This window comes from Mesocricetus auratus, unplaced genomic scaffold (genome assembly GCF_017639785.1).
Source record: "Mesocricetus auratus isolate SY011 unplaced genomic scaffold, BCM_Maur_2.0 Super-Scaffold_100676, whole genome shotgun sequence".
NCBI classification, from domain to species: domain Eukaryota; kingdom Metazoa; phylum Chordata; class Mammalia; order Rodentia; family Cricetidae; genus Mesocricetus; species Mesocricetus auratus.
In genome coordinates, this window is record NW_024429266.1 from 154,737,010 (window position 1) to 154,754,015 (window position 17,006).

The following is a 17,006-nucleotide window of genomic DNA, read 5'->3' on the forward strand; positions in this document are numbered from 1 at the left end:
TTCTCTTTTGGATTCCTTTCAAAGGACCCTGTGATGTTTAATTGAACTTACTCTAAGACACTGAGGCCCAGGAAGGGGATTCGGTGTTTTCTGATCACTGTGCAGGGTTCTTTTTCTGTTATTTAAAGACGGGGTGCTGTTTTCTTGAACCACTGCCCGTGCTCTAGCTATTTACTATACAGACCCCTATACTTTCTACTTAACCACGCACGCACGCACGCACGCACGCACACACGCACGCACACACACGCACACACATGCGCGCACACACACACGCACGCACGCACACACACACGCACACACACACACACACACACACACACACACACACACACACACCCTCTACTTGCTGCAGATACCACAGAACTGACCATAGGGATGAGGTCACTGTTCTGTTAGATAATGCCCACTTGGCCTTCTGTTTTCCATTTTTTTAGTGGAGGGGCCCAGCTGTTGCAACCCCCATCACAAACACAAGCTTTAGAAAACATTACTTCCTTCTTCCTTAAGACAAACAAACAAACAAACAAACGCCGCTCCACAAAAGGCAGTAGGAGATCCATATTACTCAAGATGAAAGGGCCAGGGCCACAACTAGCAGGACTCCATCTTGGTGATCTGCCAATTGCCACCACTTTGCTTTGAAGTCTTAGCAAACAGCACCAGGGAGAGAAGCAGATAAAAGACTCACAGGTTCCCCTGGCTCATTTCCACCCAGAATCCTAAATCCAAATCCAGTCTCTTTTCTCCAAAGGAAGATGTCCTGTTCCTGGTAATCTGGAACTGCGGAGAAGGAAGAAGGGAGAAAGATCATTTCTCTAGTAAAGGGGATCACATGTCTAAAATGAGCACAATTACAGGACCACGATGGATGATGTATGCACAGACGACAGCTTCCCAGCACAGGCAACTAAAGAAAAGGTCGTGGGAAGGTGACACAGCAGACAATCATGGGCACAAGAAAGCAGCAGGAAAGGTGAGCTGCGCAGTTCTTCAAAGGACTATGACCTCCTGGTAATTCCCAGTTTAGCTTACACCGTTATGGACAGCTAAGCCAGGAGTCAGCAAGGACCTCTCTCTAGCATAGCTGCAACAGGAGTAAAACTATGTGCTATGTACTGCATTACAAAGCAAGGATTCACTGACAGGATCATGTGAAGTGAGTGTGTCCCCGGAGGAGAAGTCGGCTCTCTGGACTTAAAAGCTCCTTTAAGTGACTTGTTATTTTATTTCAAGGACAAGCATTATGGCTTTGGTTAAAAAGAAATTTTAATTTATTTTTAATCATTTTCTTCTTCCCCAACATAATCAAGATTAGTGACACCAGTAATTAATTTGATATGAGATCAGTTTTGTGAGGAATAAGATATATTTACTGTCAAGGGCCGTGGGATGGATAGCTCAGTGGAAATTGTTTGCCTATCCTTCTCTAGGCCTTGGGTTTGATCCCTGGCACAATCACGAAACAAAATAACCCTTGGACTTGTAAATATAGAGTTTAATATGATTTCAGTACTATTATCCCAGAGATGCCAGACTGCTATACCCTTAATGTCAAGTGATGACAGAAACTTCTGAACAATTAACCACATCTTATCACTAAATTACAGCTTTTCCCTCAATTTGCCTATGATATCTGAACAAGTATGTATTAACTTATTATCCAGTAAGTTGCTATTGATGTCTAACACTCAGGAATGGTCTAGTGCTTTAAAATGAAGCTCTCAGTAAATTCCAGAAGAAAATGCTTATTGTGCATGAAGTCATTTTATATAACTGCACTGTTACTTCGCTGACATGATAAAAGGGCTGCTTTCCCTTTATTCTTATTGAGTATTTTAGTGTACATACAAGGTGTTTTATTGTCTATAAAGTGATACAACCTTTAGTTAAAGAGAATGCATATACTTTAGTTGCAGTGAATCCTAAAGGGGACATTAAATTACTGTTCCCCATTTTTTCTTATTTGTTTCATTAATTGTATGTAGGCCTGAAAATTTAAGTCCCATCTTCTCCAGTTTTGTGTGACAGAACAGGAGAGGTGAAAATGGCTGTGTAGATTTCACAGTGGAAATTATTGTTTCTTTTGAGTGACTTGCCTGTAGCCTAAGATGCATAGTAAATGAATAATCCAAGAGAAACAAATGAACAGGTAAGTACAAGGCATAGGGCTCACAAAATATTTTGCTGGAGCTACTTTAAGACTGGGGCTCTACCTCGATGTTTGTATACGACCCTTTATATTAAAACTGCTGAGGCTAACTTGTAAAATGCCAAGGAAGATGAACTCAGTTACATCACAGGACTCCTACAGAAACATTTGGAGACTAATGTTTCCTTGAACACATTTATGTATATATTCATTCCTGTTTGAGTATCTCTGCAGCATGATACATACTGTTAAGTGCCTCAATTGAAATAACAAACTAAGTCAGTGTTCTGTCTTCTTTTTTGTTTGTTTGTTTTTTTTATTTGTTTTTTGTTTACTCAGCAAAGGAAACTAGCACCCCAGACCACTGGTGGTTTTCAGTCGGTACACATGGATGCTGGCAGAGTCAATCTGATGTCTACTGAGCACATTTCCTCTGCATCACTTTACTACTGTATCATTTGTCCATCCTACAGGGACAACAAAATATAGCACATTCTGCCTTATGTGCAATGAGGTGTCAGCTAACATGGTATATAGGGGAGACCCAACAGATTTAGGTCAGTTACCCAAGTTAGGCCACAGGAAAAAGTTTTTCTTCCTTTCAAGAACCAACTGGAAAATTATAAGTTTATTTAAAGAGTTTTTTGTTGAGAAGAAAGGTGCCCCGTGACAACTGGGATATAAATATACTAACAATGAGCCAGGAAACACAGACATAAACACCAGCACAGACATGGGACAAGGAAAGCCTTCTGCTACTTGACTTTTAGCATATTAACAATTTTACCCTTTCACCAACTTAATACTATCTATCCAAATAAATATAACCCTGGCTAATGAGTTCGTATTGAAATACCCCATGATAGTCAGAATTTTATCTCCTGCGCTACTACTTCTTATATATGAAGTACTGAGATTTTAGAGATAGTTACCCCAAATGCTTCATTCTCTACTTTCAGAAGAATCGTATTTTAGAGAGCAGCAAGGTGGGGCCATTTTTCTGACACTACTGTCACATTTCTTATTATTGCTGTCACTTTAGTGAGGCCAGTCTTGCAGAAGTTATAGCTCTAATTCAGGTGTTTGCATCTTAAATCCTCACCTAGAGGACAATCACTGCAGTTAATCTGCTTCTGGTATTGGTAATGGTCACTTAACAAAGTAGCAGAATGACTTTCCTTGGTATTTCATGAGAGAGTGGGGTCACCAGGCCCTGGTGTCTCCACTGCTACAGACACATAATGTATCTACAGACTTGGAAAGCACACATATCACTTCCTAATCTCATCTTGCATTTGGTCTATGCTCAGCCAGAACAAGCCTAAAAACACTCCTTCATGCACTTTTATCTTCCCTCACTTCTGTGGACTTCTCCCCAGACAGATGGGAACATCAAACAGGATAGATGATAATGGAGAAACAAAAGTTTGCAGCATATCCTTACTCTGACATTCTCCAAAATTCGTGGAATTGATTTCTCTGTCTCTTTCACCCTTGCTCAATCCTGATGCAGGCGAAGGTGACATAGCTGGAATATCAATTTCACAATTGTGTAAAGCTTAATATATGCTCTTTCTTGGTTCATTTTAATTTATGATTGATAAGGGATGTACAATTCAGCTTCACAATAAAGGTCATGACGGCTATGGATTTTAAAGGACTGTGGTTCGGTTCTGTTTTTCACTTTTTTTCATGGTGCTGTACTTGTCAAAAGGTAATTGAAAACTGAGTTTCCTGTGACTTCCATTACCACAGTAGGTTCCTGATGTTTAATGAGAGTCTAACCACATTCTTGAATGGCCTTGTTTCAGTCAAGTCATGAACTATAGAAGGCTACCTAAACCCTCATCGCTTTTTGAGAACATGTATGGGTACGTGTGTTAGCACTACACAACAGGACTTTTTTAGGGGAGTATTGGTTCCTGAGAGAATCCATCCTTAGACTGAAGCATGCCCTGGTGATTTCTAGGCATGGAATCTGTTGAATCTGAATGAACACACAGATAGAAATTGTTATAATCATCCCCAAATCCTACTGTCAGACTTGTAAGCACGACTCCCTAAAGGATAGGTTTATAACGCTGGTTAAGACGACAGCTTTGACTGCTTTCTGAGCAAGCTATACCACAAGCAGGCAAATACTTTTTATAAGCTTTGGAGTTTCCTTTATAGTAAAGGCTGCTGTGCACTGTGTGAACATCTGCTAATAAGACCAATCATGTCATTTTTAAAGACATGGATCCAACTAGTATGTTATGTGAAGAAAATACACAACAGGCAAGGTGGCTTCTTTAAAGGACTTCAAGTCTTTAATTAACATTGAAATCCTTCAAAGGGATTCATTAACACTTCTCTAATTCAGATTAAATCATTTTGACACTGCTGTTTTGGCAGACAGCCAATAAGAGAGGATGGAATTTTGTGAAACACCTAGAACATGTGAGGCAAAGTGGTCAGCTGTGTGTTCATCTTTACATTGCCCTTAACAATGCCATTCAATAAGAAGGAAAGGTATTTTCAACAGAAAGGGAATAATATGTATAATTAATGTACTGTGACTTACTTCAATTTTCCTTCAGTATAGTATTTGCTTATTTTATTATCAAGGGATGGGGAGGAAATTCCATTCATCCAGACTACTCCTTTTTTTAAAAGAATGTTCTTAAAAAACAACATACAAAATAACTTAGGGCAATGGGAGAGATGAATTCGAGATTACACAAAATGCTAATTCAAAGCCAAGATTGCTGTAGGTTCATCAGCAGGTACCATGGGAAGAGAAAAATCTGTGCTAGAGACAGAATAATTACTGGAGGTAGGGCCAGGGGAGAGTCATCATTACTCTCATTTAGCAGAGAAGAAAAAAAATCTATGCAGATCTTAACAGCCATTAGGCTGCTACTATCACTCAATTACAGAACCTCCAATCACCAAAGAGGCATTGATTCTCACTCATGGGGCTGTATCTGATTGCTTAGATGCTAAAGAAAGCAAGGGGGCAAAACAGAGACCATTCTCAATATTTCAGTCTGACCGCACTCGGGCAATGTCAATGCCTATAGCAATTGACCGTGGCCATACTGGACATTCCAATTTCTTCTCCTGGTGAAAACTTTCTTAAAAGTTGAACTAAAATATCCAAATCCCATGAAACACGGTTGCTTTAGGGTGGATGAGCCTACCACTGAGCACATGCTTGAAGTGTCCTGTCAGTCCAGGAGGTCCTGCCATACTTCAGGGAATGATATATTTGATCACAAAATGACTGAACATGGAAAGCCCAATCATAATGTGTACTGTACTGAAGAAAGCGGGGAATGGTCAATAAAGCAATCATTCGATATCCCCTGAAGTTGGGTCATTGATTGAAGAAGCCACATGGTTAGAGAGAAGTGTAAAGGGAATATGGAACATTTTCAACTGGAAGGCATTCCTTCAGTGGTGTTTAAAGAGAAATCATTACAATTATATAGGATTCCTGGTATGAAGCCCAGGTTTATACCACTTGGCTGTCCCTGATCTGAAAACCTCACATACTATAAAACCCAAAGCTGTGTAAGTACCGGTATAACACTACAAGAAGAAAACTCCATACCACAGATAAAATCAAATATGGTCTAAAGTGACTTCCTGGCTATGTGTGTAATTCAGACTCAGGGCCCATCCTCAGACTGTCTCATTATGGATAAGCAAATATTTCAAAATCCGAAATTGGAAGCATTTCCCATCCCAGGCACTTTTTGATAAAGGATGCTTTACTTTGCAGTTAGCATTTGCTGCATTTGTAGTAAATTTCCTTCAGCCTGGCTTCCAGATTACTTTCAATGGTGTCTTTCTGGGTTGGGGATGGGGGTCCATTTTCAAATTAGCTGGCCTGTCAGCATGCTGAGTCTCTGCCGGTCTAACAGCCTATCCAATGGCCCAATGTTTTACTCTGATGGTGATGAAACTTCAAGGGACCTCTAACAGCTGATAATCAGCAAGAGGTGAGACTCTCATGTGGCCCCTGATTGTTGAGTTTTACCTAAGGGTTTGGCCAGCTTTCCTTCTGAGGGCTTCTGGCCTTACTCTCTTCCTTTATCTGAGTCACCCCAGATACCCTTCACTCAGCCAGGTATGCTGCACAGCCAAGCCAGAGTGGTTGGTGAGAGGAGGAAGAGGCTCAAGTCTTTGAGCCTCAACTCTCCACAGAGGTGACATCAGCGTGGCTAGGGGCAGAGTTCCCTTCTAAAGGTGGCCATGCAAAACAATGCTGTTTTCTCTCTCAGCTTCTCCCAGGTCATCAAGTAATATCCTCCCTCCTAACACACTCTGCCCATTTCAGGGCATACTCAGCCAACTCAGGGAGGAGATGTCAGTGACAGCAAAGCCAAAAGGGCCAACAGAGTATGCCAAGTGTGGGGCATAAAAAGGGACTTGCATTGGTAAAATAACAAAGACTGCTGATGGTGAATGTCCCCAGTAATCATGCCATTAAAAGAGAGAGAAGGGAAACAAGGAGGAGATTTTAGTTTTTGAAGATCTGAGAAGTTCTGAATGAAGTCCATCTTTCCAAGTCGATCATAGTAAAACAAAGAAACACACCTAACCACTGTGTAGATGATTAAGCTACAACCATTCTCTCTGAGTTTTTCTTTTCTTTTCTTTGAAGAACCACAAGGCCACAAAGAAAGTACCTGACGTCTTCTCATGAACCCACAATCACAATTAAGCTCTGTTATGTGGGGGAGCAGCTTCACCAGGCAGCAGTGCCAACAGAGCACGCCATCTTCTCAATCCAGAAAAGAATTAAAAGACAGCAGCTCTTACTAACCACTTCTTTGAACCAGAAGGAAAAACATCCATTTTTACCCAGGCTTCCTCAAGCTGGAGACATCACCTAGCCTCTGCAGGCAACCAGGGGATTCTACCTGCTCTAAGAGGCTGTGGCTTCCTGTACTCTACCTTTCTCCACTGGATGCCCTACGCCTCTCTTATTAAGACGAGGTCACAGCACAGGGAAGGGCTTGAAAGCATACTCACGTCGGTTTTCATACATGCTCCTGGACTGGGCCCAGATTTGAAAAGGATCTGGTTTTTTCTGCCCAGAGCTGTCGGTCTGGTCTGGAGCAGGGGTGTCTGTAGGTGGATACTCGGGGAGCACCTGTGTGCCGTGACTCGGGGATGCCGTGTGCAGGCTCCGGTGGCTGGAGACACTGTGCTGCGAGCTGCTCTGGCTGTCTTTCCTCTCCAGAGGCTGCTGCAAGAAAGCAAGTGGGAGGGCCAAAAAAGGAGGTGACTGTGGCTTCTCCAGTGGGCACCTCTCCCCAGCCTGCCTTGGCTTAGCACTGTGTACACACACACACACACACACACACACACACACACACACACACACACACACACACACAAAGGCTTCTCCAGTGGGCACCTCTCCCCAGCCTGCCTTGGCTTAGCACTTACATACACACACCAGACTCTCCTCCCCCCCCCCCCAAAGGATACTCTGGCTCCTCCAGTAAGTGCTGAATGCAGATAAATCCTCGAGTGATTAGCAAGAAGACAGAGGGGCAGACTAGACAGAGACATAACCATAGCCATGCTGTTCTCTGGGCTGTAGTGGGAAACAAATCTGATTTTCATTGTAAGCTCTCAGGAAGAGGCATTGGGCTTATTTATTGTAAGATGCATCTATCTTGACACCCTCAGTTCTTGACAAAAATATGTGACTCTAAATACTATTTAAGTGTTTTAGATGTAGGTCTGTAATATCTGCAAGTCATACAATCAGGGCTAAAAATGCTACTTGGGGCTCCATATGCTGTATCACTTAGTAATAAAATGCCTACTCTGTTCTACAGGTTTCCACCGGTCGTGTTCCAGCAGGAACTGGGTCAGAGCATTAGGAAGGCACACCTGGCGCTGGAGTGCCCTGGTACTCCCGTGTGGAGAGCCGAGGTTTTAGTTCATCAATTATAAAGGCAGTGCTTTCTACCTCTTGAATAACTGAGACTACTGTTATTTAAAAAAATCAAGAGCAAACCTGAAGTATGTTTATGTGTTGCCCTGCGAGGGTCAGCCTTCCTAGACTGATAACTTGTCCGAAGTTTAAGTACTTTTCAAAGGGGAACTTCACTGACTTCAAAGGCAGAGTCAAGTTCCTGATCGCTGAAACCAGCTCAGCACAGACTTGCATTTTATGCAATGTTCTCTCAATTGACAGAGAGCACAAGCAAAACCCTGGTAATGGTTTCACCCCTGCAAATACAATGCTGAGCTCCGCCTCATCTTCAAAAGACACCATGTCAGTTAACTTCTGTGCCTAGTTATCAGGAGCTAGTGGACAGGCGGGGGGGGGGGATATTCCCATCCTCTATGATGCACACCGCAGAGCTGTTTTTAAAGAGCTTTGTAAGATCCTGGTATGTGTCCTGGTCCCCTGGAGCCCTGCCACCAGTCCTCCTTGCTCTCCCCTAGGTGCCCTCCATCTTTTACTCCCTGTTGGACGTGACCATGGTCCTTTCCTCTTTTAGTCCTTTTATTGAAATAAGCAGATGAAGTAAGTCCAGAAAGAACAGATTTGCTTTGTTTCCTTTGCATGTGTATATTTATGTGTAGTGGCATGCTTGTGCATATAAACACACACACACACACATACACACACATGGAATGCAGAGGGCAACCTTCCACCTTTTGTCTAAGACAGGGTCTCTCATTCGCCTCGAGTTCACCCGGTAGGCCAGGCTCCTTAGGCAGCGAGCCCTGGGAGGGACCTTTGTCTCCACCTCCCACCTCCCTTTCCGGGATTACAAGCATCTGCTGCTGTACCTGACATGTGGGCTCTGAGAACATAACTTAGGTTTTTATATTTGCGTGGCAAGCATCTTATTGACGGCCATCTTCTCAACTCCTAGATTGAGTTGAGATCTTGACTTCACTGCTAGAGACCTGATTACAGGTTTAAAAAAAGATCCATAGTTGAGAAAGATGAAAGACTATCAGAACTTTGAGAGGCTTAGCTCACTCACATGCAGAAGGATGGCACACACTGACAAAGATACCAAAGGAAAGCACAGGGCAAACACAACACTACTTTCTTTCTGCAGATGATAAAGTACTTAGCTCTGTGCTAGACAGACTAGCATTTCTGAGACTTGAAATAGGCACTCTGCACCTTTTAAGGTCCTTCCTTCATACACTCACATCAGCTCTCATGGCCTCATATCATGTCCTGAAAGGCAACACCTATCCCGACCCTTCCCTGGGTGACATGCTGAAGACGCTGAGGGGGAGCATAGCAGCAGCTCTCTTTTGAATGTGCGCATCTCATTAGTGTAGCTCTTACAAGCTCTCCATCACAAAACATGCACAGCATCAGCTCATTGTTGGTATGAGCATACAGCACAATATTTGGAAAAATAAGGATACCATGGGTAAGTTTCTTCCTTTAAATTTTTAAGTTTTATACTTTTCAATGATACTTACATTTTTTTAAAATAACAGGCAACGTCTTACAAGTAAGGAAATTAAAGGTTACTTCTATCTTGAAGTGAACTCTAGTACACAGAATTAATATGGACTATGGCTTTTGTGTTGTTAAGATATATTCTAAATACAAAACCAAATCATTGAACACAGGAGCTGAGTTTGCCTGGACACTCACACACGCCCCTTCAAATGCTTACCCCATTTTTTGCTCCTTAAAACAGTGGCAGATGCCTGATTGTAGGATGAGCCTAGCAACACAGAGTTTTTTTCACAGCTGAAATATCCTGAAAGCTTCACCCTCCACTTAACATCCCTACCCCCTAAGCCTGCATGCTACAGCACACCTGGAAGAGTGTTCACATGTATGCAGCTGTTTCAGGGGGTACTCTGCAGTGTGTGTCCTGCTGACTTCTTGGGTCCCTGTCCCTGAAAACCAAACTTTAACCTATTACACTAGATCACTTTTCCTCCCTGTCCCACTGAGAATCTGGTGATAGTGTTGGGCATTTCCATTATATAACACATCCATTAGATGTTATGCCCAGTGAGTGGTCCCTACAGAGTCAAGGGTTTGAGCATGTGGTCCCCAGTTGGTGGTGGTGTTGGGAGGTTGTGGAGCCTCTCAACACCACCCAGCTACCAGAAGTGGGTCTCCTGGGATAGCCCTTGAAGATGATAACACCCTTCTGGTTCTAGCCTGACCTTTCGGCTTCTTGTCAGTCGCCATAATGTGATCATTCACTTCATGCTACCACTGACAGAGATTAAGCCAATCCTGCAGCCTTACCCTGACTGAAATCCCCTAAGCTCATGAGCCAAAACGATCTTTCTTCTATTAAGTTGCTTATGTCAAGAATTTTCTCACCTCAATGAGAAAAGTCGTGCATATACCATCACACATGTTGCTCAAATGGGTTTCTAAGGCCCTAGAGGATATTTATTCCAGACACAGAGCACCCAACCTCAGGTTTAGCTAAAGAGTTGCTTGGCCATAAAGGGAGTCTACTGAAAACATGTTAGCCACTTTTCAATCTACAGTGGCCTTTCTCCCATAGCCATAAAGGATCATCTGAGTCTGATGTAAAACGAGATGATAGGTACAGTCTTGGATGAAGGAACAAAACTGCATCCCTGTCACACTGTGCCTCTGAGTTCCTCTAATGTCATCAAATGTCACCTCTCAGTCAGAATACTGACTAAGGGAGACTAGCAAAGAGATATCCAAAAATTTGGAGAATGTGCTCCAAATACTAAACCACAGAACCATCACTCACAGCTTAATTTGACAACATACTAAAAGGTTGTGGCCCAGTAATCTGGAAGCTTTCTGGGTTTTCACCTTGCTAAGATTTTCCCTGTTCTATGTTCATTTTTAAAACTGATCATCTCTCCCCAATTTAAAGATGCATTCTATAATGAAAATCTTAGGGTTTTTGGAGTTGTGCTCTGTGTGTATATGTGCAAACATTTCAAAATATATTTTTTTCATTTTCTGTGACATCCTTGATTAGAGCCCAAAATGGTCAAAGGAAAAGTAGCATTTTCAGAGCTCTGGAGTTGAAGTCATTTGGGGCATGCATGTGTGCACATGTGATCATATATATATGGACCTGCACACATACAGGCACATATGTATGTATGTGGAAGCCAGAGGGTAACCTCGGGTGTTGTCCCTTAGGTGCCTTGTACTTCGGCTTTTTGAGACAGAGTCTTTCTTTAATCTGGGGTCTTTGATTAGGCTGATCATCAAACAATACATTTGCCCATTTGTATCTCCCCAGTATTGGGATTATATGCATGCATCACAATATACTTTTTAATTTAATGCAGATCCTAGCGAAGGAACTTGAGTTCCTGATGCTTGTATAGCAATTTTACCAACTGAGCTATCTTCCTGGCCCTTCAGAGTCAGTCTGTATGACTTTTCTTGACTGTCTACCAGAAGGCTTTGTGCATGAAAGAAAAGTAACCTCTCAAACAAGACAGCACAAAATTAGATCTGTATTGACTATGAATGACATTCATCTGGTTTTCTTTATAGTTTTGTTCCCATGTGTGTGTGTTTGTGTGTGTGTGTGTGTGTGTGTATGTGTGTGTGTGTGTGAGAGAGAGAGAGAGAGAGGAAAGTTTTACTATGTAGCTCAGGCAACTCAAACTCTTGATTCTACTGCTCCTGCCTCTGGAGTGCTAGGGTTATAGGTGCATGCTACCTTGAACTCAAGTGAGACAGTAGTTCAAAGAGAAGCAGTTATAAGGCTTTACCTTTAACCCTATTAAGTGAAGCCTGTGAGTGCAGCACATGGATGGAGAGAAACATCTAGCACATTAACAAACAGGATTCCAGACAAGGGCTGCCTGACAGCAACCACCTGCAACATATTTATGCAACCCGATCAACAAATACAAATGGATAATGTACACTGTGTCAGACACTAAGATACACAACAGGTAAATAAAAAGATGCTACCTAGCTGCCTGAAATTGATACCCAAGTATGAGTGTATGTGTGTAGGTAGATATTAAATGAATCAAACATACAGAATATATTTAAAACTATGTCCTTTGGGATAGCTGGTTAAAGGATGGGCAAGTAGAGTATTTTGGTAATGGACCCAGCATGTGTTAACTCCTAAAATAAAACTGAGCTTGGAAAGTTTGGAGTTCAGAGAATGAGTAGCTAGTGTGACACTGGAGGAATAGGGGAGCTGGACATGAACTTGGAAGCCAGATCATGCAAGTGCTTTATATGACACCCTGAGGACAGGCTTTGTTCTCAGCTCTGGAGGAAGAATCTATTTATGTACTTAAAATGGTAATGAATCAGGAGTTAATGTACTTCCAGGAAGTTTGGTTGGGCTCCTGGGTAGGGAACAGATGTAGAGAAATGACTGGAAGCAGAGAGGCCAGTCTGAGGTTCGTTGCTGTGCACCTGACGTAGCTTCCACTGGGGCAGAGATGTGATGAGGGAGAGGCACTGCTGAGGTCCAATGGGAGACAGGAAGAAGAATAAGATACCTAAGAAACAAAGGACTCCCCACCACCACCTTAGAAACAATACATTCACCCTAACAACACACCAGCTTGAGTTAATACTTGGGAAGGGTGTTACATACTCAGACAGAAATCACCAACTCTAACTATTGTCTCTAGGCTGATATTTTTGAACTAAGAATTTCATTTTCTGATTCTCACATCTCTGCCAACTTGGAAGAAGAAATGGGCTTAATTTTAAAATCTCCTTATGAGTCCTTGGCCATGAACTTGTTTCACAAAACCTTTTAGAATGAAATTGTACCTATCTCCCTAAAATGAATGATTCTCATCCTACTTACTGTCATGTCAGGAAAATTGGGAAGGCTCAATGGTTTTTATAAATGGAAATAGGGAAAAATTTATCTCATCAGTATTTCACAGAATGATTTAGAAATGGGGGCTCTTACAAAGTGAACTGAAAATATTTGCTTGGAAGAGCAAATGAATACAGACAGCACTTAGGAGCTTAGATGATGAAAAGAATTCATGTGGCTTAAAAATGACAAATTGATCCATTTTAAAGCCAAATTATTTACAGTTGATGGATCTGCCAGGACCCAAGGCCACTGCAGCAATTTGCATGGACAATAGGAGCAGATCCAAGTGCTGCTAAGGTATGAGATCAAGGTCATTAGAAGTCTGAAAATCAGACATCAGGTCCAGGCCAAAGCATAGGCTGCTTTTCACTTTTGCCTCTTTCCTGTATCTCTTATCAGTTTCCAAGTCAAATTTCTCCTCAAAGTCAGGTCAAGGGAATTCATGGAGAAGGGTAGGAGAACACTGGTTGGATATAACAATGAAATTTGAGTCACATAAAATGTAAGAAATTTAGCAAAACAGAAAGTTTACGCTCCCAGAGGCTACATTGGACTGTTCACTGAGGTGGGACAATTTGATTGACAATGTGAAGTCAATCTATTCCGTTCCTCATCTACTGTTCTCACTGCTTTTCCTTGTGGTCTGAAGAAGCTTTGATGAGATCTACGTGGTGGCTTTGGAACTGTGAAGACTAGGAGTGCAGTGCGAGAGGCAGTGAGTATCACAGAGGGTGATTCAGGCAGGAGTCACTCAATGTATACTTCATCTTAAAGGTCTTGTGCTCCCCCCAATACATGCTTGTCCTAAGAGGTCTTGTGTCCCCCCAATGCATGCTTGTCCTAAGAGGTCTTATGTTTCCTCAAAGCATACATCACATGGGAGATCCTGTGTCCCCTTCACATGTTTTAATGTCTAGTTCCACAAATTTCCCTCAGTATCTCGCAGGTAAAAGGATGGAATTGAAACTTTCTATTGGCAGTCTTGAAGACACCACCTTGTCACTGTTATTAAAGTTTTGGGTGTCCCCACCCTGCCAGAGAACTCCAAGTGGTCTCACAGATCAGCCATAGTTCTTTATTCTAGCTTCGGTCTTGGCTTTGTAAGACTATTCAACTTAGGTCATTGGAACTGACAGCTGGATGGCAGCATAATGTGTGCACTTGGTCCTCCTGCATCAGCTTTCAATGTGTATATTCACCAGACTTTAATCCCCAGAGGGAGAGGGTCTGGATAGGTCTGTCTGTTGATATGGTATCTATTTCTCTCCCTAGTTGTTGGGAGTCAGGGATATTTTCTGTCTCAATTTCTGGAAACCTGCACTATTTTATCACCTGGAAGACAGTCCGTAAACATTTGTACTTCCAACACCTCATTTCAAGTTCCATGCTTAGAAGTCCTCACTACTAATTTGCTGAATGAAAAGATGGATAAATGGGAGTACCTGGAGGATAAACATATGGATGGACAAATGGACAGAAGAGTGGTGAACAGGTGAAGAAATGAACAGATTAACAGAAAGGTTGGAGAAGGGGGGGTATGACTCAGCAGGAACACAAATAGATATGACTTACAATTTATTTGGTTGTGCAATTTAGAATTTAAAGCTCCCACACAAGATTTTTGTGTGTGATTTAAACCAACAGTTAAAATTAAGTTTCTAGTCAGTATGATTAAGTTGGGTCACAACTTAAGTTTTCCAGAGACACCTAAAATCCCACAGCAAATGTGTCTTATTTTTTACTGCCATGTGGTAGAAAATCTGTGGTGTAGAAATCCAGGTATTAAATTAATCAAACATTATTAAGATACTATCATTACCCCGTAAGAGTATACAAAACCCACAAACTTAGCATTTAAACTAAATCTTGTAAGTTAAATTCTTATTAGGAGTAAGCTACAGGGACAAGCCAGGAGGTAGAACAACATTAAAATGCTAAACCCTTCTGCTCTAATAAAATCTCAACTGCCTAATTATTGAAAACATTAAAAAAGAAAGAAAAAGTATGGCAACACAGGGACCCTGTCCATCACTGGAGGAAGCCAAGCGTGTCAGGACCTCGGGGGTATAGCAGGGAGAGCAAGCAACCAATAGTGTGGACCTGGTTTAGAAACTATTCACAGAGCTGGGGTGGGATCTACATGGATCACGACCCAGGTACAATTGCCGCACTGTTAATTATGCAGCCTGCAGAACTGACACTATCTGTCATCACCTGAGCGGCTCAACCAGCACCTGGACATCCAGAGTCCCTGTGGATACCCACCAACCCCACTGAAAACATCCCATAATCATCTGTCCCATTGGCAGGACATCACCTACATTCAAACTGGGGAAAGGGAAATAGCTTTCCATCCACCTGTACAAGCCTCCACTGATCACAGATGTTTGTAATGTTCTCCTGCCAACAGCAGTCATTCATTGGCTGATAGTCCCCTAATCATGTGCAATAGCTGCCAGTGTGCCAGCATGTCATGCAAGCTGCCATTCCTGTCCTGGAGCAGGACCCAGGTAAGGACAAGCCCCAAGCTGGGAGCCTGCTCCTTAGTCCAACATTACCCACCCTGTTAGCTTGTGGTAATTAGAAGCCAGCAGACTGTGGGCAAAGCAGTTAAGAGAGCCTTTTTCCTAGGAATGCAACCCAAGTAATTGGCTTGTTGCTCACTAATGACATGGCAACTACAAAAATTATCTGCCAGAGAATTCTCTTACTCATTTCATGACCGTGGGCTCTGTACATTGTTTGATACTAGGTGTCATCCAGGTAATTCTGCAATACTTCAGGGAAGATGATGCACAAACATTGCAAAACCTCTTTTGCACAGGTGCAAACAGCAGAGAACACCCTGCTACCCTAAAATCATGCTATTAGCGCAAAGAGGTGGCTCCCTGTCAGAATTCCACAGCATGTGGGGTGTATACAACAGGTCCATGCAGCAGCACAGCATGGCTATGGATGGCTCACACTAACTCAAGCCCGGAGACACATCTTCCAGCTGCATTCGATTTTTCTGAAGGCTGAATGGGTTTCTGACCCAGGGATGGTGATAAACACATGCACGAACACACACACTTTGGCAGCTCTGTGGTTCCAATGTGGGCAGTGACCAGCACTCTCCTGCCTGGACATTAACACAAACTGACACGGGAAGCAGCCCTGGAGTCAATGTTCCAATTGCCACGGCCCCGTGCCATCAGAGCTACATCAATTACTGCAGGTTTTTCTCTTTGCACACCTAGGCAGTTGGGCTTCAGAAGGCATGCACTTCCCCTTGCTCATCTCCTTAATAAACTTCTGCCTGGTGCGGCCATGCTTGGAGACCGGTGGAAAAAATTCTGTTGCAGCGCCTGAAGCTGCAAAGTTTCAAAGGTCCTCCTCTGGATGGCACAAAGCCACAGATTTCCTCGCTCACAAATCTAAGTAAGTTACAAGGAAGCCCCTTCTTTAGCCTAATATTAATGAGTTGGGAAGCTTCTACCACATAGTTCAATTTCACAGGCATTCAAATAACAGATTTTGAGTTTTTAAGTAGCATTTTAATTTGTTCTTAGTGCCCTGGGAGTAAAAGCGCATATGACCAAACAAAACACTACAACCTCTAGGTTATTAGCCAGCATGCCAAGTAGGTAATGCATCTTCGGGGAAACCAGATTAGAAAGGACAGCAAAACATTGATTTTTTTAAAAAAAGAATCCTATACCTGCAGCATATTGCTGCTAAAGCTAGCAAAACAACAAAGGACATTTCCCCGTTAAGGAGATGTCTTATTCTCAGAGCCGGGCAGTGAACACTGTTCCACCTGGGCATGGACATATAGAGGCACAGCAATTCTCCAAACCCACAAGCTTTTGGTTTTGTGAATAATTTACCATTGAGTGCCTACAGAAGCTCTGAGAGAGCGTAGCCATGTGAACCGATGCTGCGAACACCAGTTGAGAAGCCAGTGAGCAAGCAGGTGGAGCCTTTTCTCTCTCTTCCACCCCCAAAGGAAACAATAGCATTTGTATCAAGTTGAAACAGCTCAGAAACTCGCCCAT

The 17,006-nt window shown here is 42.5% G+C and overlaps 1 protein-coding gene across 19 annotated transcripts in view; it reads right to left on the bottom strand.

Annotated features, from left to right (window-relative positions):
* The window catches only part of Magi1 (membrane associated guanylate kinase, WW and PDZ domain containing 1), a 612,472-nt gene that overhangs the window by 25,217 nt on the left and 570,249 nt on the right, over positions 1 to 17,006 (bottom strand). For 13 of the 19 annotated variants that reach the window (XM_040737556.1, XM_040737555.1, XM_040737554.1 and 10 more), the window contains 3 exons: positions 7,175 to 7,391; positions 3,597 to 3,680; positions 692 to 783 (listed from right to left, as the gene is read on the bottom strand). In XM_040737556.1, the coding sequence (XP_040593490.1) occupies positions 692 to 783; positions 3,597 to 3,680; positions 7,175 to 7,391 (393 nt within the window). The remainder of the gene's footprint in view (positions 1 to 691; positions 784 to 3,596; positions 3,681 to 7,174; positions 7,392 to 17,006) is intronic. The other 6 variants (XM_040737565.1, XM_040737558.1, XM_040737557.1 and 3 more) reach the window with 3 other exon arrangements.